The 24,492-nt window shown below is 50.7% G+C and overlaps 1 protein-coding gene across 2 annotated transcripts in view; it reads left to right on the forward strand.

Moving 5' to 3' along the window:
- The window catches only part of abcb7 (ATP-binding cassette, sub-family B (MDR/TAP), member 7), an 84,394-nt gene extending 60,475 nt beyond the window's left edge, over positions 1-23,919 (forward strand). For both annotated transcript variants that reach the window (XM_036969596.1, XM_036969597.1), the window contains exon 16: positions 20,076-23,919. In XM_036969596.1, the coding sequence (XP_036825491.1) occupies positions 20,076-20,294 (219 nt within the window). In that variant the 3' untranslated portion in view covers positions 20,295-23,919. The remainder of the gene's footprint in view (positions 1-20,075) is intronic.
- The last annotated feature ends 573 nt before the right edge of the window (positions 23,920-24,492 follow it).

Below are 24,492 nucleotides of genomic sequence, written 5' to 3' on the forward strand. Positions count from 1 at the left end.
AACCACTAGGCTACCTGCCGCCCCACACTGTCACTACATTAAGTATGTTACTGGCCCAACGCTCTAACCACTAGGCTACCTGCCGCCCCACACTGTCACTACATTAAGTATGTTACTGGCCCAACGCTCTAACCACTAGGCTACCTGCCGCCCCACACTGTCACTACATTAAGTAGGTTACTGGCCCAACGCTCTAACCACTAGGCTACCTGCTGCCCCACACTGTCACTACATTAAGTAGGTTACTGGCCCAACGCTCTAACCACTAGGCTACCTGCCGCCCCACACTGTCACTACATTAAGTAGGTTACTGGCCCAACGCTCTAACCACTAGGCTACCTGCCGCCCCACACTGTCACTACATTAAGTATGTTACTGGCCCAACGCTCTAACCACTAGGCTACCTGCCGCCCCACACTGTCACTACATTAAGTAGGTTACTGGCCCAACGCTCTAACCACTAGGCTACCTGCCGCCCCACACTGTCACTACATTAAGTAGGTTACTGGCCCAACGCTCTAACCACTAGGCTACCTGCCGCCCCACACTGTCACTACATTAAGTAGGTTACTGGCCCAACGCTCTAACCACTAGGCTACCTGCCGCCCCACACTGTCACTACATTAAGTAGGTTACTGGCCCAACGCTCTAACCACTAGGCTACCTGCCGCCCCACACTGTCACTACATTAAGTAGGTTACTGGCCCAACGCTCTAACCACTAGGCTACCTGCTGCCCCACACTGTCACTACATTAAGTAGGTTACTGGCCCAACGCTCTAACCACTAGGCTACCTGCCGCCCCACACTGTCACTACATTAAGTAGGTTACTGGCCCAACGCTCTAACCACTAGGCTACCTGCCGCCCCACACTGTCACTACATTAAGTAGGTTACTGGCCCAACGCTCTAACCACTAGGCTACCTGCCGCCCCACACTGTCACTACATTAAGTAGGTTACTGGCCCAACGCTCTAACCACTAGGCTACCTGCTGCCCCACACTGTCACTACATTAAGTAGGTTACTGGCCCAACGCTCTAACCACTAGGCTACCTGCTGCCCCACACTGTCACTACATTAAGTAGGTTACTGGCCCAACGCTCTAACCACTAGGCTACCTGCCGCCCCACACTGTCACTACATTAAGTAGGTTACTGGCCCAACGCTCTAACCACTAGGCTACCTGCCGCCCCACACTGTCACTACATTAAGTAGGTTACTGGCCCAACGCTCTAACCACTAGGCTACCTGCCGCCCCACACTGTCACTACATTAAGTATGTTACTGGCCCAACGCTCTAACCACTAGGCTACCTGCCGCCCCACACTGTCACTACATTAAGTAGGTTACTGGCCCAACGCTCTAACCACTAGGCTACCTGCTGCCCCACACTGTCACTACATTAAGTATGTTACTGGCCCAACGCTCTAACCACTAGGTTACCTGCCGCCCCACACTGTCACTACATTAAGTAGGTTACTGGCCCAACGCTCTAACCACTAGGCTACCTGCCGCCCCACACTGTCACTACATTAAGTAGGTTACTGGCCCAACGCTCTAACCACTTGGCTACCTGCCGCCCCACACTGTCACTACATTAAGTATGTTACTGGCCCAACGCTCTAACCACTAGGCTACCTGCCGCCCCACACTGTCACTACATTAAGTAGGTTACTGGCCCAACGCTCTAACCACTAGGCTACCTGCCGCCCCACACTGTCACTACATTAAGTATGTTACTGGCCCAACGCTCTAACCACTAGGCTACCTGCCGCCCCACACTGTCACTACATTAAGTAGGTTACTGGCCCAACGCTCTAACCACTAGGCTACCTGCTGCCCCACACTGTCACTACATTAAGTAGGTTACTGGCCCAACGCTCTAACCACTAGGCTACCTGCCGCCCCACACTGTCACTACATTAAGTAGGTTACTGGCCCAACGCTCTAACCACTAGGCTACCTGCCGCCCCACACTGTCACTACATTAAGTAGGTTACTGGCCCAACGCTCTAACCACTAGGCTACCTGCCGCCCCACACTGTCACTACATTAAGTAGGTTACTGGCCCAACGCTCTAACCACTAGGCTACCTGCCGCCCCACACTGTCACTACATTAAGTAGGTTACTGGCCCAACGCTCTAACCACTAGGCTACCTGCCGCCCCACACTGTCACTACATTAAGTAGGTTACTGGCCCAACGCTCTAACCACTAGGCTACCTGCCGCCCCACACTGTCACTACATTAAGTAGGTTACTGGCCCAACGCTCTAACCACTAGGCTACCTGCCGCCCCACACTGTCACTACATTAAGTAGGTTACTGGCCCAACGCTCTAACCACTAGGCTACCTGCTGCCCCACACTGTCACTACATTAAGTAGGTTACTGGCCCAACGCTCTAACCACTAGGCTACCTGCTGCCCCACACTGTCACTACATTAAGTAGGTTACTGGCCCAACGCTCTAACCACTAGGCTACCTGCCGCCCCACACTGTCACTACATTAAGTAGGTTACTGGCCCAACGCTCTAACCACTAGGCTACCTGCCGCCCCACACTGTCACTACATTAAGTAGGTTACTGGCCCAACGCTCTAACCACTAGGCTACCTGCCGCCCCGCACTGTCACTACATTAAGTAGGTTACTGGCCCAACGCTCTAACCACTAGGCTACCTGCCGCCCCACACTGTCACTACATTAAGTAGGTTACTGGCCCAACGCTCTAACCACTAGGCTACCTGCCGCCCCACACTGTCACTACATTAAGTAGGTTACTGGCCCAACGCTCTAACCACTAGGCTACCTGCCGCCCCACACTGTCACTACATTAAGTAGGTTACTGGCCCAACGCTCTAACCACTAGGCTACCTGCCGCCCCACACTGTCACTACATTAAGTAGGTTACTGGCCCAACGCTCTAACCACTAGGCTACCTGCTGCCCCACACTGTCACTACATTAAGTAGGTTACTGGCCCAACGCTCTAACCACTAGGCTACCTGCTGCCCCACACTGTCACTACATTAAGTAGGTTACTGGCCCAACGCTCTAACCACTAGGCTACCTGCCGCCCCACACTGTCACTACATTAAGTAGGTTACTGGCCCAACGCTCTAACCACTAGGCTACCTGCCGCCCCACACTGTCACTACATTAAGTAGGTTACTAGCCCAACGCTCTAACCACTAGGCTACCTGCTGCCCCACACTGTCACTACATTAAGTAGGTTACTGGCCCAACACTCTAACCACTAGGCTACCTGCCGCCCCACACTGTCACTACATTAAGTAGGTTACTGGCCCAACGCTCTAACCACTAGGCTACCTGCCGCCCCACACTGTCACTACATTAAGTATGTTACTGGCCCAACGCTCTAACCACTAGGCTACCTGCCGCCCCACACTGTCACTACATTAAGTATGTTACTGGCCCAACGCTCTAACCACTAGGCTACCTGCCGCCCCACACTGTCACTACATTAAGTAGGTTACTGGCCCAACGCTCTAACCACTAGGCTACCTGCCGCCCCACACTGTCACTACATTAAGTAGGTTACTGGCCCAACGCTCTAACCACTAGGCTACCTGCCGCCCCACACTGTCACTACATTAAGTAGGTTACTGGCCCAACGCTCTAACCACTAGGCTACCTGCCGCCCCACACTGTCACTACATTAAGTAGGTTACTGGCCCAACGCTCTAACCACTAGGCTACCTGCTGCCCCACACTGTCACTACATTAAGTAGGTTACTGGCCCAACGCTCTAACCACTAGGCTACCTGCCGCCCCACACTGTCACTACATTAAGTAGGTTACTGGCCCAACGCTCTAACCACTAGGCTACCTGCCGCCCCACACTGTCACTACATTAAGTAGGTTACTGGCCCAACGCTCTAACCACTAGGCTACCTGCCGCCCCACACTGTCACTACATTAAGTATGTTACTGGCCCAACGCTCTAACCACTAGGCTACCTGCCGCCCCACACTGTCACTACATTAAGTAGGTTACTGGCCCAACGCTCTAACCACTAGGCTACCTGCCGCCCCACACTGTCACTACATTAAGTAGGTTACTGGCCCAACGCTCTAACCACTAGGCTACCTGCCGCCCCACACTGTCACTACATTAAGTAGGTTACTGGCCCAACGCTCTAACCACTAGGCTACCTGCTGCCCCACACTGTCACTACATTAAGTAGGTTACTGGCCCAACGCTCTAACCACTAGGCTACCTGCCGCCCCACACTGTCACTACATTAAGTAGGTTACTGGCCCAACGCTCTAACCACTAGGCTACCTGCTGCCCCACACTGTCACTACATTAAGTAGGTTACTGGCCCAACGCTCTAACCACTAGGCTACCTGCCGCCCCACACTGTCACTACATTAAGTAGGTTACTGGCCCAACGCTCTAACCACTAGGCTACCTGCCGCCCCACACTGTCACTACATTAAGTAGGTTACTGGCCCAACGCTCTAACCACTAGGCTACCTGCCGCCCCACACTGTCACTACATTAAGTAGGTTACTGGCCCAACGCTCTAACCACTAGGCTACCTGCCGCCCCACACTGTCACTACATTAAGTAGGTTACTGGCCCAACGCTCTAACCACTAGGTTACCTGCCGCCCCACACTGTCACTACATTAAGTAGGTTACTGGCCCAACGCTCTAACCACTAGGCTACCTGCTGCCCCACACTGTCACTACATTAAGTAGGTTACTGGCCCAACGCTCTAACCACTAGGCTACCTGCCGCCCCGCACTGTCACTACATTAAGTAGGTTACTGGCCCAACGCTCTAACCACTAGGTTACCTGCCGCCCCACACTGTCACTACATTAAGTAGGTTACTGGCCCAACGCTCTAACCACTAGGCTACCTGCTGCCCCACACTGTCACTACATTAAGTAGGTTACTGGCCCAACGCTCTAACCACTAGGCTACCTGCCGCCCCACACTGTCACTACATTAAGTAGGTTACTGGCCCAACGCTCTAACCACTAGGCTACCTGCTGCCCCACACTGTCACTACATTAAGTATGTTACTGGCCCAACGCTCTAACCACTAGGCTACCTGCCGCCCCACACTGTCACTACATTAAGTATGTTACTGGCCCAACGCTCTAACCACTAGGCTACCTGCCGCCCCACACTGTCACTACATTAAGTAGGTTACTGGCCCAACACTCTAACCACTAGGCTACCTGCCGCCCCACACTGTCACTACATTAAGTAGGTTACTGGCCCAACGCTCTAACCACTAGGCTACCTGCCGCCCCACACTGTCACTACATTAAGTAGGTTACTGGCCCAACGCTCTAACCACTAGGCTACCTGCCGCCCCACACTGTCACTACATTAAGTAGGTTACTGGCCCAACGCTCTAACCACTAGGCTACCTGCCGCCCCACACTGTCACTACATTAAGTAGGTTACTGGCCCAACGCTCTAACCACTAGGCTACCTGCCGCCCCACACTGTCACTACATTAAGTAGGTTACTGGCCCAACGCTCTAACCACTAGGTTACCTGCCGCCCCACACTGTCACTACATTAAGTAGGTTACTGGCCCAACGCTCTAACCACTAGGCTACCTGCCGCCCCACACTGTCACTACATTAAGTAGGTTACTGGCCCAACGCTCTAACCACTAGGCTACCTGCCGCCCCACACTGTCACTACATTAAGTAGGTTACTGGCCCAACGCTCTAACCACTAGGCTACCTGCCGCCCCGCACTGTCACTACATTAAGTAGGTTACTGGCCCAACGCTCTAACCACTAGGCTACCTGCCGCCCCACACTGTCACTACATTAAGTAGGTTACTGGCCCAACGCTCTAACCACTAGGCTACCTGCTGCCCCACACTGTCACTACATTAAGTAGGTTACTGGCCCAACGCTCTAACCACTAGGTTACCTGCCGCCCCACACTGTCACTACATTAAGTAGGTTACTGGCCCAACGCTCTAACCACTAGGCTACCTGCCGCCCCACACTGTCACTACATTAAGTAGGTTACTGGCCCAACGCTCTAACCACTAGGCTACCTGCTGCCCCACACTGTCACTACATTAAGTAGGTTACTGGCCCAACGCTCTAACCACTAGGCTACCTGCCGCCCCACACTGTCACTACATTAAGTAGGTTACTGGCCCAACGCTCTAACCACTAGGTTACCTGCCGCCCCACACTGTCACTACATTAAGTAGGTTACTGGCCCAACGCTCTAACCACTAGGCTACCTGCCGCCCCACACTGTCACTACATTAAGTAGGTTACTGGCCCAACGCTCTAACCACTAGGTTACCTGCCGCCCCACACTGTCACTACATTAAGTAGGTTACTGGCCCAACGCTCTAACCACTAGGCTACCTGCTGCCCCACACTGTCACTACATTAAGTAGGTTACTGGCCCAACGCTCTAACCACTAGGCTACCTGCTGCCCCACACTGTCACTACATTAAGTAGGTTACTGGCCCAACGCTCTAACCACTAGGCTACCTGCCGCCCCACACTGTCACTACATTAAGTAGGTTACTGGCCCAACGCTCTAACCACTAGGTTACCTGCTGCCCCACACTGTCACTACATTAAGTAGGTTACTGGCCCAACGCTCTAACCACTAGGCTACCTGCTGCCCCACACTGTCACTACATTAAGTAGGTTACTGGCCCAACGCTCTAACCACTAGGCTACCTGCCGCCCCACACTGTCACTACATTAAGTAGGTTACTGGCCCAACGCTCTAACCACTAGGCTACCTGCCGCCCCACACTGTCACTACATTAAGTAGGTTACTGGCCCAACGCTCTAACCACTAGGCTACCTGCCGCCCCACACTGTCACTACATTAAGTAGGTTACTGGCCCAACGCTCTAACCACTAGGCTACCTGCCGCCCCACACTGTCACTACATTAAGTAGGTTACTGGCCCAACACTCTAACCACTAGGCTACCTGCCGCCCCACACTGTCACTACATTAAGTAGGTTACTGGCCCAACGCTCTAACCACTAGGCTACCTGCCGCCCCGCACTGTCACTACATTAAGTAGGTTACTGGCCCAACGCTCTAACCACTAGGCTACCTGCCGCCCCACACTGTCACTACATTAAGTAGGTTACTGGCCCAACGCTCTAACCACTAGGCTACCTGCTGCCCCACACTGTCACTACATTAAGTAGGTTACTGGCCCAACGCTCTAACCACTAGGCTACCTGCTGCCCCACACTGTCACTACATTAAGTAGGTTACTGGCCCAACGCTCTAACCACTAGGCTATCTGCCGCCCCACACTGTCACTACATTAAGTAGGTTACTGGCCCAACGCTCTAACCACTAGGCTACCTGCCGCCCCACACTGTCACTACATTAAGTAGGTTACTGGCCCAATGCTCTAACCACTAGGCTACCTGCCGCCCCACACTGTCACTACATTAAGTAGGTTACTGGCCCAACGCTCTAACCACTAGGCTACCTGCCGCCCCACACTGTCACTACATTAAGTAGGTTACTGGCCCAACGCTCTAACCACTAGGCTACCTGCCGCCCCACACTGTCACTACATTAAGTAGGTTACTGGCCCAACGCTCTAACCACTAGGCTACCTGCTGCCCCACACTGTCACTACATTAAGTAGGTTACTGGCCCAACGCTCTAACCACTAGGCTACCTGCCGCCCCACACTGTCACTACATTAAGTAGGTTACTGGCCCAACGCTCTAACCACTAGGCTACCTGCCGCCCCACACTGTCACTACATTAAGTAGGTTACTGGCCCAACGCTCTAACCACTAGGTTACCTGCCGCCCCACACTGTCACTACATTAAGTATGTTACTGGCCCAACGCTCTAACCACTAGGCTACCTGCCGCCCCACACTGTCACTACATTAAGTAGGTTACTGGCCCAACGCTCTAACCACTAGGCTACCTGCCGCCCCACACTGTCACTACATTAAGTAGGTTACTGGCCCAACGCTCTAACCACTAGGCTACCTGCCGCCCCACACTGTCACTACATTAAGTAGGTTACTGGCCCAACGCTCTAACCACTAGGCTACCTGCCGCCCCACACTGTCACTACATTAAGTAGGTTACTGGCCCAACGCTCTAACCACTAGGCTACCTGCCGCCCCACACTGTCACTACATTAAGTATGTTACTGGCCCAACGCTCGAAACCACTAGGCTACCTGCCGCCCCACACTGTCACTACATTAAGTAGGTTACTGGCCCAACGCTCTAACCACTAGGCTACCTGCCGCCCCACACTGTCACTACATTAAGTAGGTTACTGGCCCAACGCTCTAACCACTAGGTTACCTGCCGCCCCACACTGTCACTACATTAAGTAGGTTACTGGCCCAACGCTCTAACCACTAGGCTACCTGCCGCCCCGCACTGTCACTACATTAAGTAGGTTACTGGCCCAACGCTCTAACCACTAGGCTACCTGCCGCCCCACACTGTCACTACATTAAGTAGGTTACTGGCCCAACGCTCTAACCACTAGGCTACCTGCCGCCCCACACTGTCACTACATTAAGTATGTTACTGGCCCAACGCTCTAACCACTAGGCTACCTGCCGCCCCACACTGTCACTACATTAAGTAGGTTACTGGCCCAACGCTCTAACCACTAGGCTACCTGCTGCCCCACACTGTCACTACATTAAGTAGGTTACTGGCCCAACGCTCTAACCACTAGGCTACCTGCCGCCCCACACTGTCACTACATTAAGTAGGTTACTGGCCCAACGCTCTAACCACTAGGCTACCTGCCGCCCCACACTGTCACTACATTAAGTAGGTTACTGGCCCAACGCTCTAACCACTAGGCTACCTGCCGCCCCACACTGTCACTACATTAAGTAGGTTACTGGCCCAACGCTCTAACCACTAGGCTACCTGCTGCCCCACACTGTCACTACATTAAGTAGGTTACTGGCCCAACGCTCTAACCACTAGGCTACCTGCCGCCCCACACTGTCACTACATTAAGTAGGTTACTGGCCCAACGCTCTAACCACTAGGCTACCTGCCGCCCCGCACTGTCACTACATTAAGTAGGTTACTGGCCCAACGCTCTAACCACTAGGCTACCTGCCGCCCCGCACTGTCACTACATTAAGTAGGTTACTGGCCCAACGCTCTAACCACTAGGCTACCTGCCGCCCCACACTGTCACTACATTAAGTAGGTTACTGGCCCAACGCTCTAACCACTAGGCTACCTGCCGCCCCACACTGTCACTACATTAAGTAGGTTACTGGCCCAACGCTCTAACCACTAGGCTACCTGCCGCCCCACACTGTCACTACATTAAGTAGGTTACTGGCCCAACGCTCTAACCACTAGGCTACCTGCCGCCCCACACTGTCACTACATTAAGTAGGTTACTGGCCCAACGCTCTAACCACTAGGCTACCTGCCGCCCCACACTGTCACTACATTAAGTATGTTACTGGCCCAACGCTCTAACCACTAGGCTACCTGCCGCCCCACACTGTCACTACATTAAGTAGGTTACTGGCCCAACGCTCTAACCACTAGGCTACCTGCCGCCCCGCACTGTCACTACATTAAGTAGGTTACTGGCCCAACGCTCTAACCACTAGGCTACCTGCTGCCCCACACTGTCACTACATTAAGTAGGTTACTGGCCCAACGCTCTAACCACTAGGCTACCTGCCGCCCCACACTGTCACTACATTAAGTAGGTTACTGGCCCAACGCTCTAACCACTAGGCTACCTGCCGCCCCGCACTGTCACTACATTAAGTAGGTTACTGGCCCAACGCTCTAACCACTAGGCTACCTGCCGCCCCACACTGTCACTACATTAAGTAGGTTACTGGCCCAACGCTCTAACCACTAGGCTACCTGCCGCCCCACACTGTCACTACATTAAGTATGTTACTGGCCCAACGCTCTAACCACTAGGCTACCTGCCGCCCCACACTGTCACTACATTAAGTATGTTACTGGCCCAACGCTCTAACCACTAGGCTACCTGCCGCCCCACACTGTCACTACATTAAGTAGGTTACTGGCCCAACGCTCTAACCACTAGGTTACCTGCCGCCCCACACTGTCACTACATTAAGTAGGTTACTGGCCCAACGCTCTAACCACTAGGTTACCTGCTGCCCCACACTGTCACTACATTAAGTAGGTTACTGGCCCAACGCTCTAACCACTAGGCTACCTGCCGCCCCACACTGTCACTACATTAAGTAGGTTACTGGCCCAACGCTCTAACCACTAGGCTACCTGCCGCCCCACACTGTCACTACATTAAGTATGTTACTGGCCCAACGCTCTAACCACTAGGCTACCTGCCGCCCCGCACTGTCACTACATTAAGTAGGTTACTGGCCCAACGCTCTAACCACTAGGCTACCTGCCGCCCCACACTGTCACTACATTAAGTAGGTTACTGGCCCAACGCTCTAACCACTAGGCTACCTGCTGCCCCACACTGTCACTACATTAAGTAGGTTACTGGCCCAACGCTCTAACCACTAGGCTACCTGCCGCCCCACACTGTCACTACATTAAGTAGGTTACTGGCCCAACGCTCTAACCACTAGGCTACCTGCCGCCCCACACTGTCACTACATTAAGTATGTTACTGGCCCAACGCTCTAACCACTAGGCTACCTGCCGCCCCACACTGTCACTACATTAAGTAGGTTACTGGCCCAACGCTCTAACCACTAGGCTACCTGCCGCCCCGCACTGTCACTACATTAAGTAGGTTACTGGCCCAACGCTCTAACCACTAGGCTACCTGCCGCCCCACACTGTCACTACATTAAGTATGTTACTGGCCCAACGCTCTAACCACTAGGCTACCTGCCGCCCCACACTGTCACTACATTAAGTAGGTTACTGGCCCAACGCTCTAACCACTAGGCTACCTGCCGCCCCACACTGTCACTACATTAAGTAGGTTACTGGCCCAACGCTCTAACCACTAGGCTACCTGCCGCCCCACACTGTCACTACATTAAGTATGTTACTGGCCCAACGCTCTAACCACTAGGCTACCTGCCGCCCCACACTGTCACTACATTAAGTAGGTTACTGGCCCAACGCTCTAACCACTAGGCTACCTGCCGCCCCGCACTGTCACTACATTAAGTAGGTTACTGGCCCAACGCTCTAACCACTAGGCTACCTGCCGCCCCGCACTGTCACTACATTAAGTAGGTTACTGGCCCAACGCTCTAACCACTAGGCTACCTGCCGCCCCACACTGTCACTACATTAAGTAGGTTACTGGCCCAACGCTCTAACCACTAGGCTACCTGCCGCCCCACACTGTCACTACATTAAGTAGGTTGCTGGCCCAACGCTCTAACCACTAGGCTACCTGCCGCCCCACACTGTCACTACATTAAGTATGTTACTGGCCCAACGCTCGAAACCACTAGGCTACCTGCCGCCCCACACTGTCACTACATTAAGTATGTTACTGGCCCAACGCTCTAACCACTAGGCTACCTGCTGCCCCACACTGTCACTACATTAAGTAGGTTACTGGCCCAACGCTCTAACCACTAGGCTACCTGCCGCCCCACACTGTCACTACATTAAGTATGTTACTGGCCCAACGCTCTAACCACTAGGCTACCTGCCGCCCCGCACTGTCACTACATTAAGTAGGTTACTGGCCCAACGCTCTAACCACTAGGCTACCTGCCGCCCCACACTGTCACTACATTAAGTAGGTTACTGGCCCAACGCTCTAACCACTAGGCTACCTGCCGCCCCACACTGTCACTACATTAAGTAGGTTACTGGCCCAACGCTCTAACCACTAGGCTACCTGCCGCCCCACACTGTCACTACATTAAGTAGGTTACTGGCCCAACGCTCTAACCACTAGGCTACCTGCCGCCCCACACTGTCACTACATTAAGTAGGTTACTGGCCCAACGCTCTAACCACTAGGCTACCTGCCGCCCCACACTGTCACTACATTAAGTAGGTTACTGGCCCAACGCTCTAACCACTAGGCTACCTGCCGCCCCACACTGTCACTACATTAAGTAGGTTACTGGCCCAACGCTCTAACCACTAGGCTACCTGCCGCCCCGCACTGTCACTACATTAAGTAGGTTACTGGCCCAACGCTCTAACCACTAGGCTACCTGCTGCCCCACACTGTCACTACATTAAGTAGGTTACTGGCCCAACGCTCTAACCACTAGGCTACCTGCCGCCCCACACTGTCACTACATTAAGTAGGTTACTGGCCCAACGCTCTAACCACTAGGCTACCTGCCGCCCCACACTGTCACTACATTAAGTAGGTTACTGGCCCAACGCTCTAACCACTAGGCTACCTGCCGCCCCACACTGTCACTACATTAAGTAGGTTACTGGCCCAACGCTCTAACCACTAGGCTACCTGCTGCCCCACACTGTCACTACATTAAGTAGGTTACTGGCCCAACGCTCTAACCACTAGGCTACCTGCCGCCCCACACTGTCACTACATTAAGTAGGTTACTGGCCCAACGCTCTAACCACTAGGCTACCTGCCGCCCCACACTGTCACTACATTAAGTAGGTTACTGGCCCAACGCTCTAACCACTAGGCTACCTGCCGCCCCACACTGTCACTACATTAAGTAGGTTACTGGCCCAACGCTCTAACCACTAGGCTACCTGCCGCCCCACACTGTCACTACATTAAGTAGGTTACTGGCCCAACGCTCTAACCACTAGGCTACCTGCCGCCCCACACTGTCACTACATTAAGTAGGTTACTGGCCCAACGCTCTAACCACTAGGCTACCTGCCGCCCCACACTGTCACTACATTAAGTAGGTTACTGGCCCAACGCTCTAACCACTAGGCTACCTGCCGCCCCACACTGTCACTACATTAAGTAGGTTACTGGCCCAACGCTCTAACCACTAGGCTACCTGCTGCCCCACACTGTCACTACATTAAGTAGGTTACTGGCCCAACGCTCTAACCACTAGGCTACCTGCCGCCCCACACTGTCACTACATTAAGTAGGTTACTGGCCCAACGCTCTAACCACTAGGCTACCTGCCGCCCCACACTGTCACTACATTAAGTAGGTTACTGGCCCAACGCTCTAACCACTAGGCTACCTGCCGCCCCACACTGTCACTACATTAAGTATGTTACTGGCCCAACGCTCTAACCACTAGGCTACCTGCCGCCCCACACTGTCACTACATTAAGTAGGTTACTGGCCCAACGCTCTAACCACTTGGCTACCTGCCGCCCCACACTGTCACTACATTAAGTATGTTACTGGCCCAACGCTCTAACCACTAGGCTACCTGCCGCCCCACACTGTCACTACATTAAGTAGGTTACTGGCCCAACGCTCTAACCACTAGGCTACCTGCTGCCCCACACTGTCACTACATTAAGTAGGTTACTGGCCAAACGCTCTAACCACTAGACTACCTGCCGCCCCACACTGTCACTACATTAAGTAGGTTACTGGCCCAACGCTCTAACCACTAGGCTACCTGCCGCCCCACACTGTCACTACATTAAGTAGGTTACTGGCCCAACGCTCTAACCACTAGGCTACCTGCCGCCCCACACTGTCACTACATTAAGTAGGTTACTGGCCCAACGCTCTAACCACTAGGCTACCTGCCGCCCCACACTGTCACTACATTAAGTAGGTTACTGGCCCAACGCTCTAACCACTAGGCTACCTGCTGCCCCACACTGTCACTACATTAAGTATGTTACTGGCCCAACGCTCTAACCACTAGGCTACCTGCTGCCCCACACTGTCACTACATTAAGTAGGTTACTGGCCCAACGCTCTAACCACTAGGCTACCTGCCGCCCCACACTGTCACTACATTAAGTAGGTTACTGGCCCAACGCTCTAACCACTAGGCTACCTGCCGCCCCACACTGTCACTACATTAAGTAGGTTACTGGCCCAACGCTCTAACCACTAGGCTACCTGCCGCCCCACACTGTCACTACATTAAGTAGGTTACTGGCCCAACGCTCTAACCACTAGGCTACCTGCCGCCCCACACTGTCACTACATTAAGTAGGTTACTGGCCCAACGCTCTAACCACTAGGCTACCTGCCGCCCCACACTGTCACTACATTAAGTAGGTTACTGGCCCAACGCTCTAACCACTAGGCTACCTGCCGCCCCACACTGTCACTACATTAAGTAGGTTACTGGCCCAATGCTCTAACCACTAGGCTACCTGCCGCCCCACACTGTCACTACATTAAGTAGGTTACTGGCCCAACGCTCTAACCACTAGGCTACCTGCCGCCCCACACTGTCACTACATTAAGTAGGTTACTGGCCCAACGCTCTAACCACTAGGCTACCTGCCGCCCCACACTGTCACTACATTAAGTAGGTTACTGGCCCAACGCTCTAACCACTAGGCTACCTGCCGCCCCACACTGTCACTACATTAAGTAGGTTACTGGCCCAACGCTCTAACCACTAGGCTACCTGCCGCCCCACACTGTCACTACATTAAGTAGGTTACTGGCCCAACGCTCTAACCACTAGGCTACCTGCCGCCCCACACTGTCACTACATTAAGTAGGTTACTGGCCCAACGCTCTAACCACTAGGCTACCTGCCGCCCCACACTGTCACTACATTAAGTAGGTTACTGGCCCAACGCTCTAACCACTAGGCTACCTGCCGCCCCACACTGTCACTACATTAAGTAGGTTACTGGCCCAACGCTCTAACCACTAGGCTACCTGCCGCCCCACACTGTCACTACATTAAGTAGGTTACTGGCCCAACGCTCGAACCACTAGGCTACCTGCCGCCCCACACTGTCACTACATTAAGTAGGTTACTGGCCCAACGCTCTAACCACTAGGCTACCTGCCGCCCCACACTGTCACTACATTAAGTAGGTTACTGGCCCAACGCTCTAACCACTAGGCTACCTGCTGCCCCACACTGTCACTACATTAAGTAGGTTACTGGCCCAACGCTCTAACCACTAGGCTACCTGCCGCCCCACACTGTCACTACATTAAGTAGGTTACTGGCCCAACGCTCTAACCACTAGGCTACCTGCCGCCCCACACTGTCACTACATTAAGTAGGTTACTGGCCCAACGCTCTAACCACTAGGCTACCTGCTGCCCCGGATATCACTTTTCAACAGGAAATGTTCAAAAATGTTTTAGGATTTGGGATATTAGACAACGATTTCTTCTACCTTGAATAACATTCAGGTCCCAAATCTTTTCCAAAATGTCCCTGGCCTGGCGCATTTGGTTGATCTTAATTTCCATCCACCAGGACAACCTGCACCACACATCAGAACAGAACCTTGAGACCGCATCATAAAAACCATTGTTAGTAAAGTTGAAAACACTCATTATTTACCAACTACCTCAGACCACTAGAACAGTAAAGTTGAAATAATAAATAATAAATAATAATAATAAAAAAACTCCACTAAACACATAATCAACATTATTATGTGTCAATTTGACTGCAAAATAGTGTAGTCTGAAAACCGAGATGACTGCAAGATAAATAGAGTATAGTCTGAAAACCGAGATGACTGCAAGATAAATAGAGTATAGTCTGAAAACCGAGATGACTGCAAGATAAATAGAGTATAGTCTGAAAACCGAGATGACTGCAAGATAAATAGAGTATAGTCTGAAAACCGAGATGACTGCAAGATAAATAGAGTATAGTCTGAAAACCGAGATGACTGCAAGATAAATAGAGTATAGGCTGAAAACCGAGATGACTGCAAGATAAATATTGTATAGACTGAAAACCGAGATGACTGCACGATAAATAGAGTATAGACTGAAAACCGAGATGACTGCAAGATAAATAGAGTATAGACTGAAAACCGAGATGACTGCACGATAAATAGAGTATAGGCTGAAAACCGAGATGACTGCACGATAAATAGAGTATAGGCTGAAAACCGAGATGACTGCAAGATAAATAGAGTATAGGCTGAAAACCAAGATGACTGCAAGATAAATATTGTACAGAGATCTTCCTGTCCTCGGAAGAATGTCTCTGGTGGTAAACTGGATACGTTGTAGTATCGTCGTTGTGTGTTAGACTGGATCCGTCGTCCGTCCTTTCCTAGCCCATGTTTACAGTTGCCGCTGCTAACTCAGCGGCTAGGAGGTATCACTTCTGTAGTGAATAAGAGTTCAAAGTTCAAAGTTCGCTGAGGTTGGCTTCGTTCTGTAGTCATTATCTGAATCCCTCTGACATCGGATCGTCGTCCTAATGTACCCGGAATAGAAAGTTATTCGCCCTTTTAATGCAGAGGCTGCAGGCCTCGCGTACTCGGAACAGAAAGTTGTATTTTCGTAAAGGGCTTATATAGTGGAGGGAGAGAAGGGTGTGTTCCATAGTTTATAACCAAGGTCTCTTCACAGGGGTGGGCCACTGATTGAGCAGAGCGCTAACCTTATGAAAACCAATTCTCTCATTTGGAAGCTAAAATTACATTTAATCTTTTCACAAATAGTTTAATATTGAAACATTTCAATTGCACAACAATTCCATGTGAATCTGATAACTAGAATGTGTAGACTTTCCACTGTACCGTTTATGTCATCCTATCATTAATAAGAATTTCTCAGATGACAACCGAACTGACATCATATTCATTAAGTACCAACGCATTTTTTCAACTGGTTGGATGACCGAAATATGCTTCCTTTCCCCCCAACTTTTGATGTTCCCTGACTCTCTATGTTTAACAAAGGGATTTTCAATAGTCACATCGGTAGAGTTGAGAGAGGAAAAAGGGAAAAGGTATTTATGGGGGTCATAAACCTCCCCCTCAGGTCAACGTCATGACAGATCATACATGTAACTTTGGCTAGCGAGACAGCCAGCCAACTAACGTTAGCTAGCTAGCTAACTGTACGCTTTAACTTGCAATGAAAACGACTTTCTGACAAAATTACAAACATATATCTGGGAATGTACACTGAACAAAAATATAAACGGAACATGCAACAATTTAAACGTTTTTACTGAGTTACAGTTCATTTAAGGAAAGTTAATTAAATTAATTAATTTGGTCGTGATCTATGGATTTCAAATGACTGGGTAACGGCATAGCCATAGTTGGGCCTTGGAGGGCATAGGCCCACCCACTGGGGTACCAGGCCCACCCACTGGGGTACTAGGCCCACCCACTAGGATACCAGGACCACCGACTGGGGTGCCAGGCCCAGCCACTGGGGTAGCAGAGGTAGCCTAGTGGTTAGAGCATTGGACTATTAACATACATACTGTAGGTGATCAGACAGTCACATACTGTAGGTGTATGTAGATCGGCAGGTAGCCTAGTGGTTAGAGAGGTGGGCCAGTAACCGAAAGGTTGCAAGATCGAATCCCTGAGCTGACAAGGTAAAAATCTGTCCTTCTGCCCTTGAACAAGTCTCTGTTCCTAAGCCGTCATTGAAAATAAGAATGTGTTTATTAACTGACTTGCCCAGTTAAATAAAGGTAAAATAACATTTATTAAAAAACATACTGAGCAGCTCATTATAGACAGTCCTTCGTGACAGACCAATCCAAACTCATCTCTCGGCATGTTCAGCCCATCCATTTTCTCAGCCAATCATGGCTAGCGGGAAGGTTTCTGACTTTTTCAGAGGCGAAACCAACTATGCTCGTAATTTAACAATTGTATTTATATTTACAGATGGCATATAAGTTTGTTATTAAGGCACATAAAAGTTCAAATGTTCCAGAAGGCATTTCTGACCAGAATGCATGTTCTCCTGTGAAGTAGTGACACACGTGACATACTCTTAGTTTCCTGAAACGAGTCACAATTATAGGATAGGCATTAGAATGAGATGCCTCAATAATAGCTACTATCGGTGGTAGGCCTAATGTCTCTCCAGGAGCTGATCTGTCGTCAGTATTGTGGAATAATTCTAGTGTTAAGGAAAGATTTGAATAGCGAAATCTGATCCGAGAGCAGCACTCCCTTTCTTTCAATCCTATCAGTATCGTCAAATGCCTCAACAACACACTTAGCGAAGGTTCTCAACAACACACTTAGCGAAGGTCCTCAACAACACACTTAGCGAAGGTCCTCAACAACACACTTAGCGAAGGTTCTCAACAACCTTTGCCAAGTTTAGTTAGTTATGTACCTCTTTTGGCTACTATATCTATTGAGGTAGTGTTCTCACTTACAACATTAATCTAGTGAGGTAGGAGGAGAGAGGAATGAGGAATAGAAAGAGGAGAGGAGAGGGGGTTGAAGTTTGGTTTGTCTTGTGGTGTGTCTTAGCTCTTTGAAAGCTGTTGGTGATGTTTTCCATGTTCCCCCGTGAGCAGAGGCAGAGCGTCAGATGGAGAGATCATAAGGTCGTCGTGGCGAGGAGGCATGTTATTCCGTGTCGCCATGGTGTCAGCTCGTTAAGTCACAGAGTTAGAAACAGTCAGTTACGTGCATGCCCACCGTGCCAACACTTCTGCCTTGCTCCCTGGGGGGTGGGATACTTTTATTACTGAGTGGGTGGGTGGGTGAGGGAGGGAGGGGGGTGTGCTGCTGTCGTGTGCCAGTAGGGAAGAGTCAGGTAGAGAGGGAGGGTTTCAGAGAGACGGAGAGTAGGGAAGAGTCAGGTAGAGAGGGAGGGTTTCAGAGAGACGGAGAGTAGGGAAGAGTCAGGTAGAGAGGGAGGGTTTCAGAGAGACAGAGAGTAGGGAAGAGTCAGGTAGAGAGGGAGGGTTTCAGAGAGACGGAGAGTAGGGAAGAGTCAGGTAGAGAGGGAGGGTTTCAGGGAGATGGAGAGTAGGGAAGAGTCAGGTAGAGAGGGAGGGTTTCAGAGAGACGGAGAGTAGGGAAGAGTCAGGTAGAGAGGGAGGGTTTCAGAGAGACGGAGAGTAGGGAAGAGTCAGGTAGAGAGGGAGGGTTTCAGAGAGACGGAGAGTAGGGAAGACTCAGGTAGAGAGGGAGGGTTTCAGAGAGACGGAGAGTAGGGAAGAGTCAGGTAGAGAGGGAGGGTTTCAGAGAGACGGAGAGTAGGGAAGAGTCAGGTAGAGAGGGAGGGTTTCAGAGAGACGGAGAGTAGGGAAGAGTCAGGTAGAGAGGGAGGGTTTCAGGGAGATGGAGAGTAGGGAAGAGTCAGGTAGAGAGGGAGGGTTTCAGAGAGACGGAGAGTAGGGAAGAGTCAGGTAGAGAGGGAGGGTTTCAGGGAGATGGAGAGTAGGGAAGAGTCAGGTAGAGAGGGAGGGTTTCAGGGAGATGGAGAGTAGGGAAGAGTCAGGTAGAGAGGGAGGGTTTCAGAGAGACGGAGAGTAGGGAAGAGTCAGGTAGAGAGGGAGGGTTTCAGAGAGACGGAGAGTTGGGAAGAGTCAGGTAGAGAGGGAGGGTTTCAGAGAGACGGAGAGTAGGGAAGAGTCAGGTAGAGAGGGAGGGTTTCAGAGAGACGGAGAGTAGGGAAGAGTCAGGTAGAGAGGGAGGGTTTCAGAGAGACGGAGAGTAGGGAAGAGTCAGGTAGAGAGGGAGGGTTTCAGGGAGATGGAGAGTAGGGAAGAGTCAGGTAGAGAGGGAGGGTTTCAGAGAGACGGAGAGTAGGGAAGAGTCAGGTAGAGAGGGAGGGTTTCAGAGAGACGGAGAGTAGGGAAGAGTCAGGTAGAGAGGGAGGGTTTCAGAGAGATGGAGAGTAGGGAAGAGTCAGGTAGAGAGGGAGGGTTTCAGAGAGACGGAGAGTAGGGAAGAGTCAGGTAGAGAGGGAGGGTTTCAGGGAGATGGAGAGTAGGGAAGAGTCAGGTAGAGAGGGAGGGTTTCAGAGAGACGGAGAGTAGGGAAGAGTCAGGTAGAGAGGGAGGGTTTCAGAGAGACGGAGAGTTGACTATTCATCACTCTAGAGTTGATATTCTAATTAATTCTCGATGTCTCCCATTCAATACTGCATTCTGTGTCAAAGTCTTTTTTACATGGACTTTAGTCAGACTCAACTAGATTTTATAGTAGAATAATCCTCTCTCTCCCTCTCTCTGTCCTTCTCCCTCTGTCTCCCTTCCTCCTCCAGGGTAAGATAGCAGAGCGAGGGGACCACCACTCTCTCCTGGCTACTCCAGGCTCTCTGTATGCTGACCTGTGGAACACTCAGAACAGTAAGATACTGAACATTAAGAACAGCCCGGTGGAACTGCAGCCAGAGAGACTCAGCCAGAAGGAGGAGGAGAGGAAGAAACTACAGGAGGAGATCATGAACAGTGTCAAGGGCTGTGGGAACTGCTCCTGTTGAGGAGAGGAGAGACAAGGACATCCCTCAATACCTGTCGTCCCTTCCTCCTTCCTTCACTCACTGACAGCCTGCCCTCAGTACTTTAGTCTCTCTCAGGGGAGGGGTCATATACACCTCTCCATCTCACTCCTGCCACAACAAACCCTGGGCTGACTGCCCCTCCCCTTGCTCCTCTTGAGAAGGCGATTGGTGGCCGAAGAGGAGACTGAGAAGGAAGCCTATCTGCCATTGGCTGATGTCTACAGAGAGGCAGTGTTCATCTACCAATCATCTCAGGACAAAACACGCATAAGAGATCTTGTATATGATGACATCATGGTGTATAGGGTTGAGTAAGAACAGGACTGAGTAAGAACAGGACTGAGTAAGAACAGGACTGAGTAAGAACAGGACTGAGTAAGAACAGGACTGAGTAAGAACAGGACTGAGTAAGAACAGGACTGAGTAAGAACAGGACTGAGTAAGAACAGGACTGAGTAAGAACAGGACTGAGTAAGAACAGGACTGAGTAAGAACAGGACTGATGGACTGAGTAAGAACAGGACTGATGGACTGAGTAAGAACAGGACTGATGGACTGAGTAAGAACAGGACTGAGTAAGAACAGGACTGATGGACTGATTTAAGAACAGGACTGATGGACTGAGAAAGAACAGGACTGATGGACTGAGTAAGAACAGGACTGATGGACTGATTAAGAACAGGACTGATGGACTGAGAAAGAACAGGACTGATGGACTGAGAAAGAACAGGACTGATGGACTGAGTAAGAACAGGACTGATGGACTGATTAAGAACAGGACTGATGGACTGAGTAAGAACAGGACTGAGTAAGAACAGGACTCATGGACTGAGTAAGAACAGGACTGATGGACTGAGTAATAACAGGACTGAGTAAGAACAGGACTGATGGACTGAGAAAGAACAGGACTGATGGACTGAGAAAGAACAGGACTGATGGACTGAGAAAGAACAGGACTGATGGACTGAGTAAGAACAGGACTGATGGACTGAGTAAGAACAGGACTGATGGACTGAGAAAGAACAGGACTGATGGACTGAGAAAGAACAGGACTGATGGACTGAGAAAGAACAGGACTGATGGACTGAGAAAGAACAGGACTGATGGACTGAGTAAGAACAGGACTGATGGACTGAGTAAGAACAGGACTGAGTAAGAACAGGACTGATGGACTGAGAAAGAACAGGACTGAGTAGGAACAGGATTGATGGACTGAGAAAGAACAGGACTGAGTAAGAACAGGACTGATGGACTGAGTAAGAACAGGACTGATGGACTGAGTAAGAACAGGACTGATGGACTGAGTAAGAACAGGACTGAGTAGGAACAGGACTGAGTAGGAACAGGACTGAGTAGGAACAGGACTGAGTAGGAACAGGACTGAGTAAGAACAGGACTGATGGACTGAGTAAGAACAGAACTGATGGACTGAGAAAGAACAGGACTGAGTAAGAACAGGACTGATGGACTGAGTAAGAACAGGACTGATGGACTGAGAAAGAACAGGACTGATGGACTGAGTAAGAACAGGACTGAGTAGGAACAGGACTGAGTAGGAACAGGACTGAGTAGGAACAGGACTGAGTAGGAACAGGACTGAGTAGGAACAGGACTGAGTAGGAACAGGACTGAGTAGGAACAGGACTGAGTAGGAACATGACTGAATAAGAACAGGACTGATGGACTGAGAAGGAACAGGACTGAGTAGGAACAGGACTGAGTAGGAACAGGACTGAGTAGGAACAGGACTGAGTAGGAACAGGACTGAGTAGGAACAGGACTGAGTAGGAACAGGACTGAGTAGGAACAGGACTGAGTAGGAACAGGACTGAGTAGGAACAGGACTGAGTAAGAACAGGACTAATGGACTGAGTAAGAACAGGACTGAGAAAGAACAGGACTGATGGACTGAGTAAGACCAGGACTGAGTAGGACCAGGACTGAGTAGGACCAGGACTGAGTAGGACCAGGACTGAGTAGGACCAGGACTGAGTAGGACCAGGACTGAGTAGGACCAGGACTGAGTAGGACCAGGACTGAGTAGGACCAGGACTGAGTAGGACCAGGACTGAGTAAGAACAGGACTGAGTAAGAACAGGACTGAGTAAGAACAGGACTGAGTAAGAACAGGACTGAGTAAGAACAGGACCGATGGACTGAGTAAGAACAGGACCGATGGACTGAGCAAGAACCGGACTGAGTAAGAACAGGACCGATGGACTGAGTAAGAACAGGACTGATGGACTGAGCAAGAACCGGACTGAGTAAGAACAGGACTGATGGACTGAGTAAGAACAGGACTGATGGACTGAGCAAGAACCGGACTGAGTAAGAACAGGACTGATGGACTGAGTAAGAACAGGACTGATGGACTGAGCAAGAACAGGACTGAGTAGGAACAGGACTGAGTAAGAACAGGACTGATGGACTGAGAAAGAACAGGAGTAGGAACAGGACTGAATAAGAACAGGACTGATGGACTGAGAAAGAACAGGACTGAGTAGGAACAGGACTGAGTAGGAACAGGACTGAGTAGGAACAGGACTGAGTAGGAACAGGACTGAGTAGGAACAGGACTGAGTAGGAACAGGACTGAGTAGGAACAGGACTGAGTAAGAACAGGACTAATGGACTGAGTAAGAACAGGACTGAGAAAGAACAGGACTGATGGACTGAGTAAGAACAGGACTGAGTAAGACCAGGACTGAGTAAGACCAGGACTGAGTAGGACCAGGACTGAGTAGGACCAGGACTGAGTAGGACCAGGACTGAGTAGGACCAGGACTGAGTAAGAACAGGACTGAGTAAGAACAGGACTGAGTAAGAACAGGACTGAGTAAGAACAGGACTGAGTAAGAACAGGACTGATGGACTGAGTAAGAACAGGACTGAGAAAGAACAGGACTGATGGACTGAGTAAGACCAGGACTGAGTAAGACCAGGACTGAGTAAGACCAGGACTGAGTAAGACCAGGACTGAGTAGGACCAGGACTGAGTAGGACCAGGACTGAGTAGGACCAGGACTGAGTAAGAACAGGACTGAGAAAGAACAGGACTGATGGACTGAGTAAGAACAGGACTGAGAAAGAACAGGACTGATGGACTGAGTAAGAACAGGACTGAGTAAGACCAGGACTGAGTAAGACCAGGACTGAGTAGGACCAGGACTGAGTAGGACCAGGACTGAGTAAGAACAGGACTGAGTAAGAACAGGACTGAGTAAGAACAGGACTGAGTAAGAACAGGACTGAGTAAGAACAGGACTGAGTAAGAACAGGACTGAGTAAGAACAGGACCGATGCACTGAGTAAGAACAGGACTGAGTAAGAACAGGACTGAGTAAGAACAGGACTGAGTAAGAACAGGACTGAGTAAGAACAGGACTGAGTAAGAACATTAAAGTGTATTTGTCAGATCGGTGCCCATGTTGCATAATGTCATCGCGTTTGTTAGAACGGAACACTGGTTGGACTTGTTGTACAAATTCACCTTCATGTCCAACAGAAAGAAAGACATTACAATGTGTATAATTCTGTAAAGGCATTGGAGAAAGAACATGGTGTTTTTGTGTGATAACCTGAATAAAGAGCAGTGAGACTCAGATTGTTCCTACTATCTGTCAGTCTGATGAAGGGGGGGTCTTTCTTAATGTCCGGAGCCCGCTGCCTTTCTGTTCTACCTGATAATTAATTGCACCCACCTGGTGTCACAGGTCTAAACCAGTCCCCGATTAAAGGGGAATCACCCACCTGGTGTCACAGGTCTAAACCAGTCCCCGATTAAAGGGGAACAATGAAAACACGAAGTGGTACTGGCTTGACGGTCCGGAGTTGAGTTTGAAGGATCCAGATTATTATTCATTGCGTTTTCTATGGATAACACACCAGCCGTTCTGTATGGTTCCTCCTCCCTGATGCCACGGCCCGGTACTTCCTCCCTACCAGTCTAGTTTGCTTGGTGATGTCACGGGGTGGCCCGGTACTTCCTCCCTACCAGTCTAGTTTGCTTGGTGATGCCACGGGGTGGCCCGGTACTTCCTCCCTACCAGTCTAGTTTGCTTGGTGATGCCACGGGGTGGCCCGGTACTTCCTCCCTACCAGTCTAGTTTGCTTGGTGATGTCACGGGGTGGCCCGGTACTTCCTCCCTACCAGTCTAGTTTGCTTGATGATGCCACG

Source organism: Oncorhynchus mykiss, chromosome 31 (genome assembly GCF_013265735.2).
Source record: "Oncorhynchus mykiss isolate Arlee chromosome 31, USDA_OmykA_1.1, whole genome shotgun sequence".
NCBI classification, from domain to species: Eukaryota; Metazoa; Chordata; class Actinopteri; order Salmoniformes; family Salmonidae; genus Oncorhynchus; species Oncorhynchus mykiss.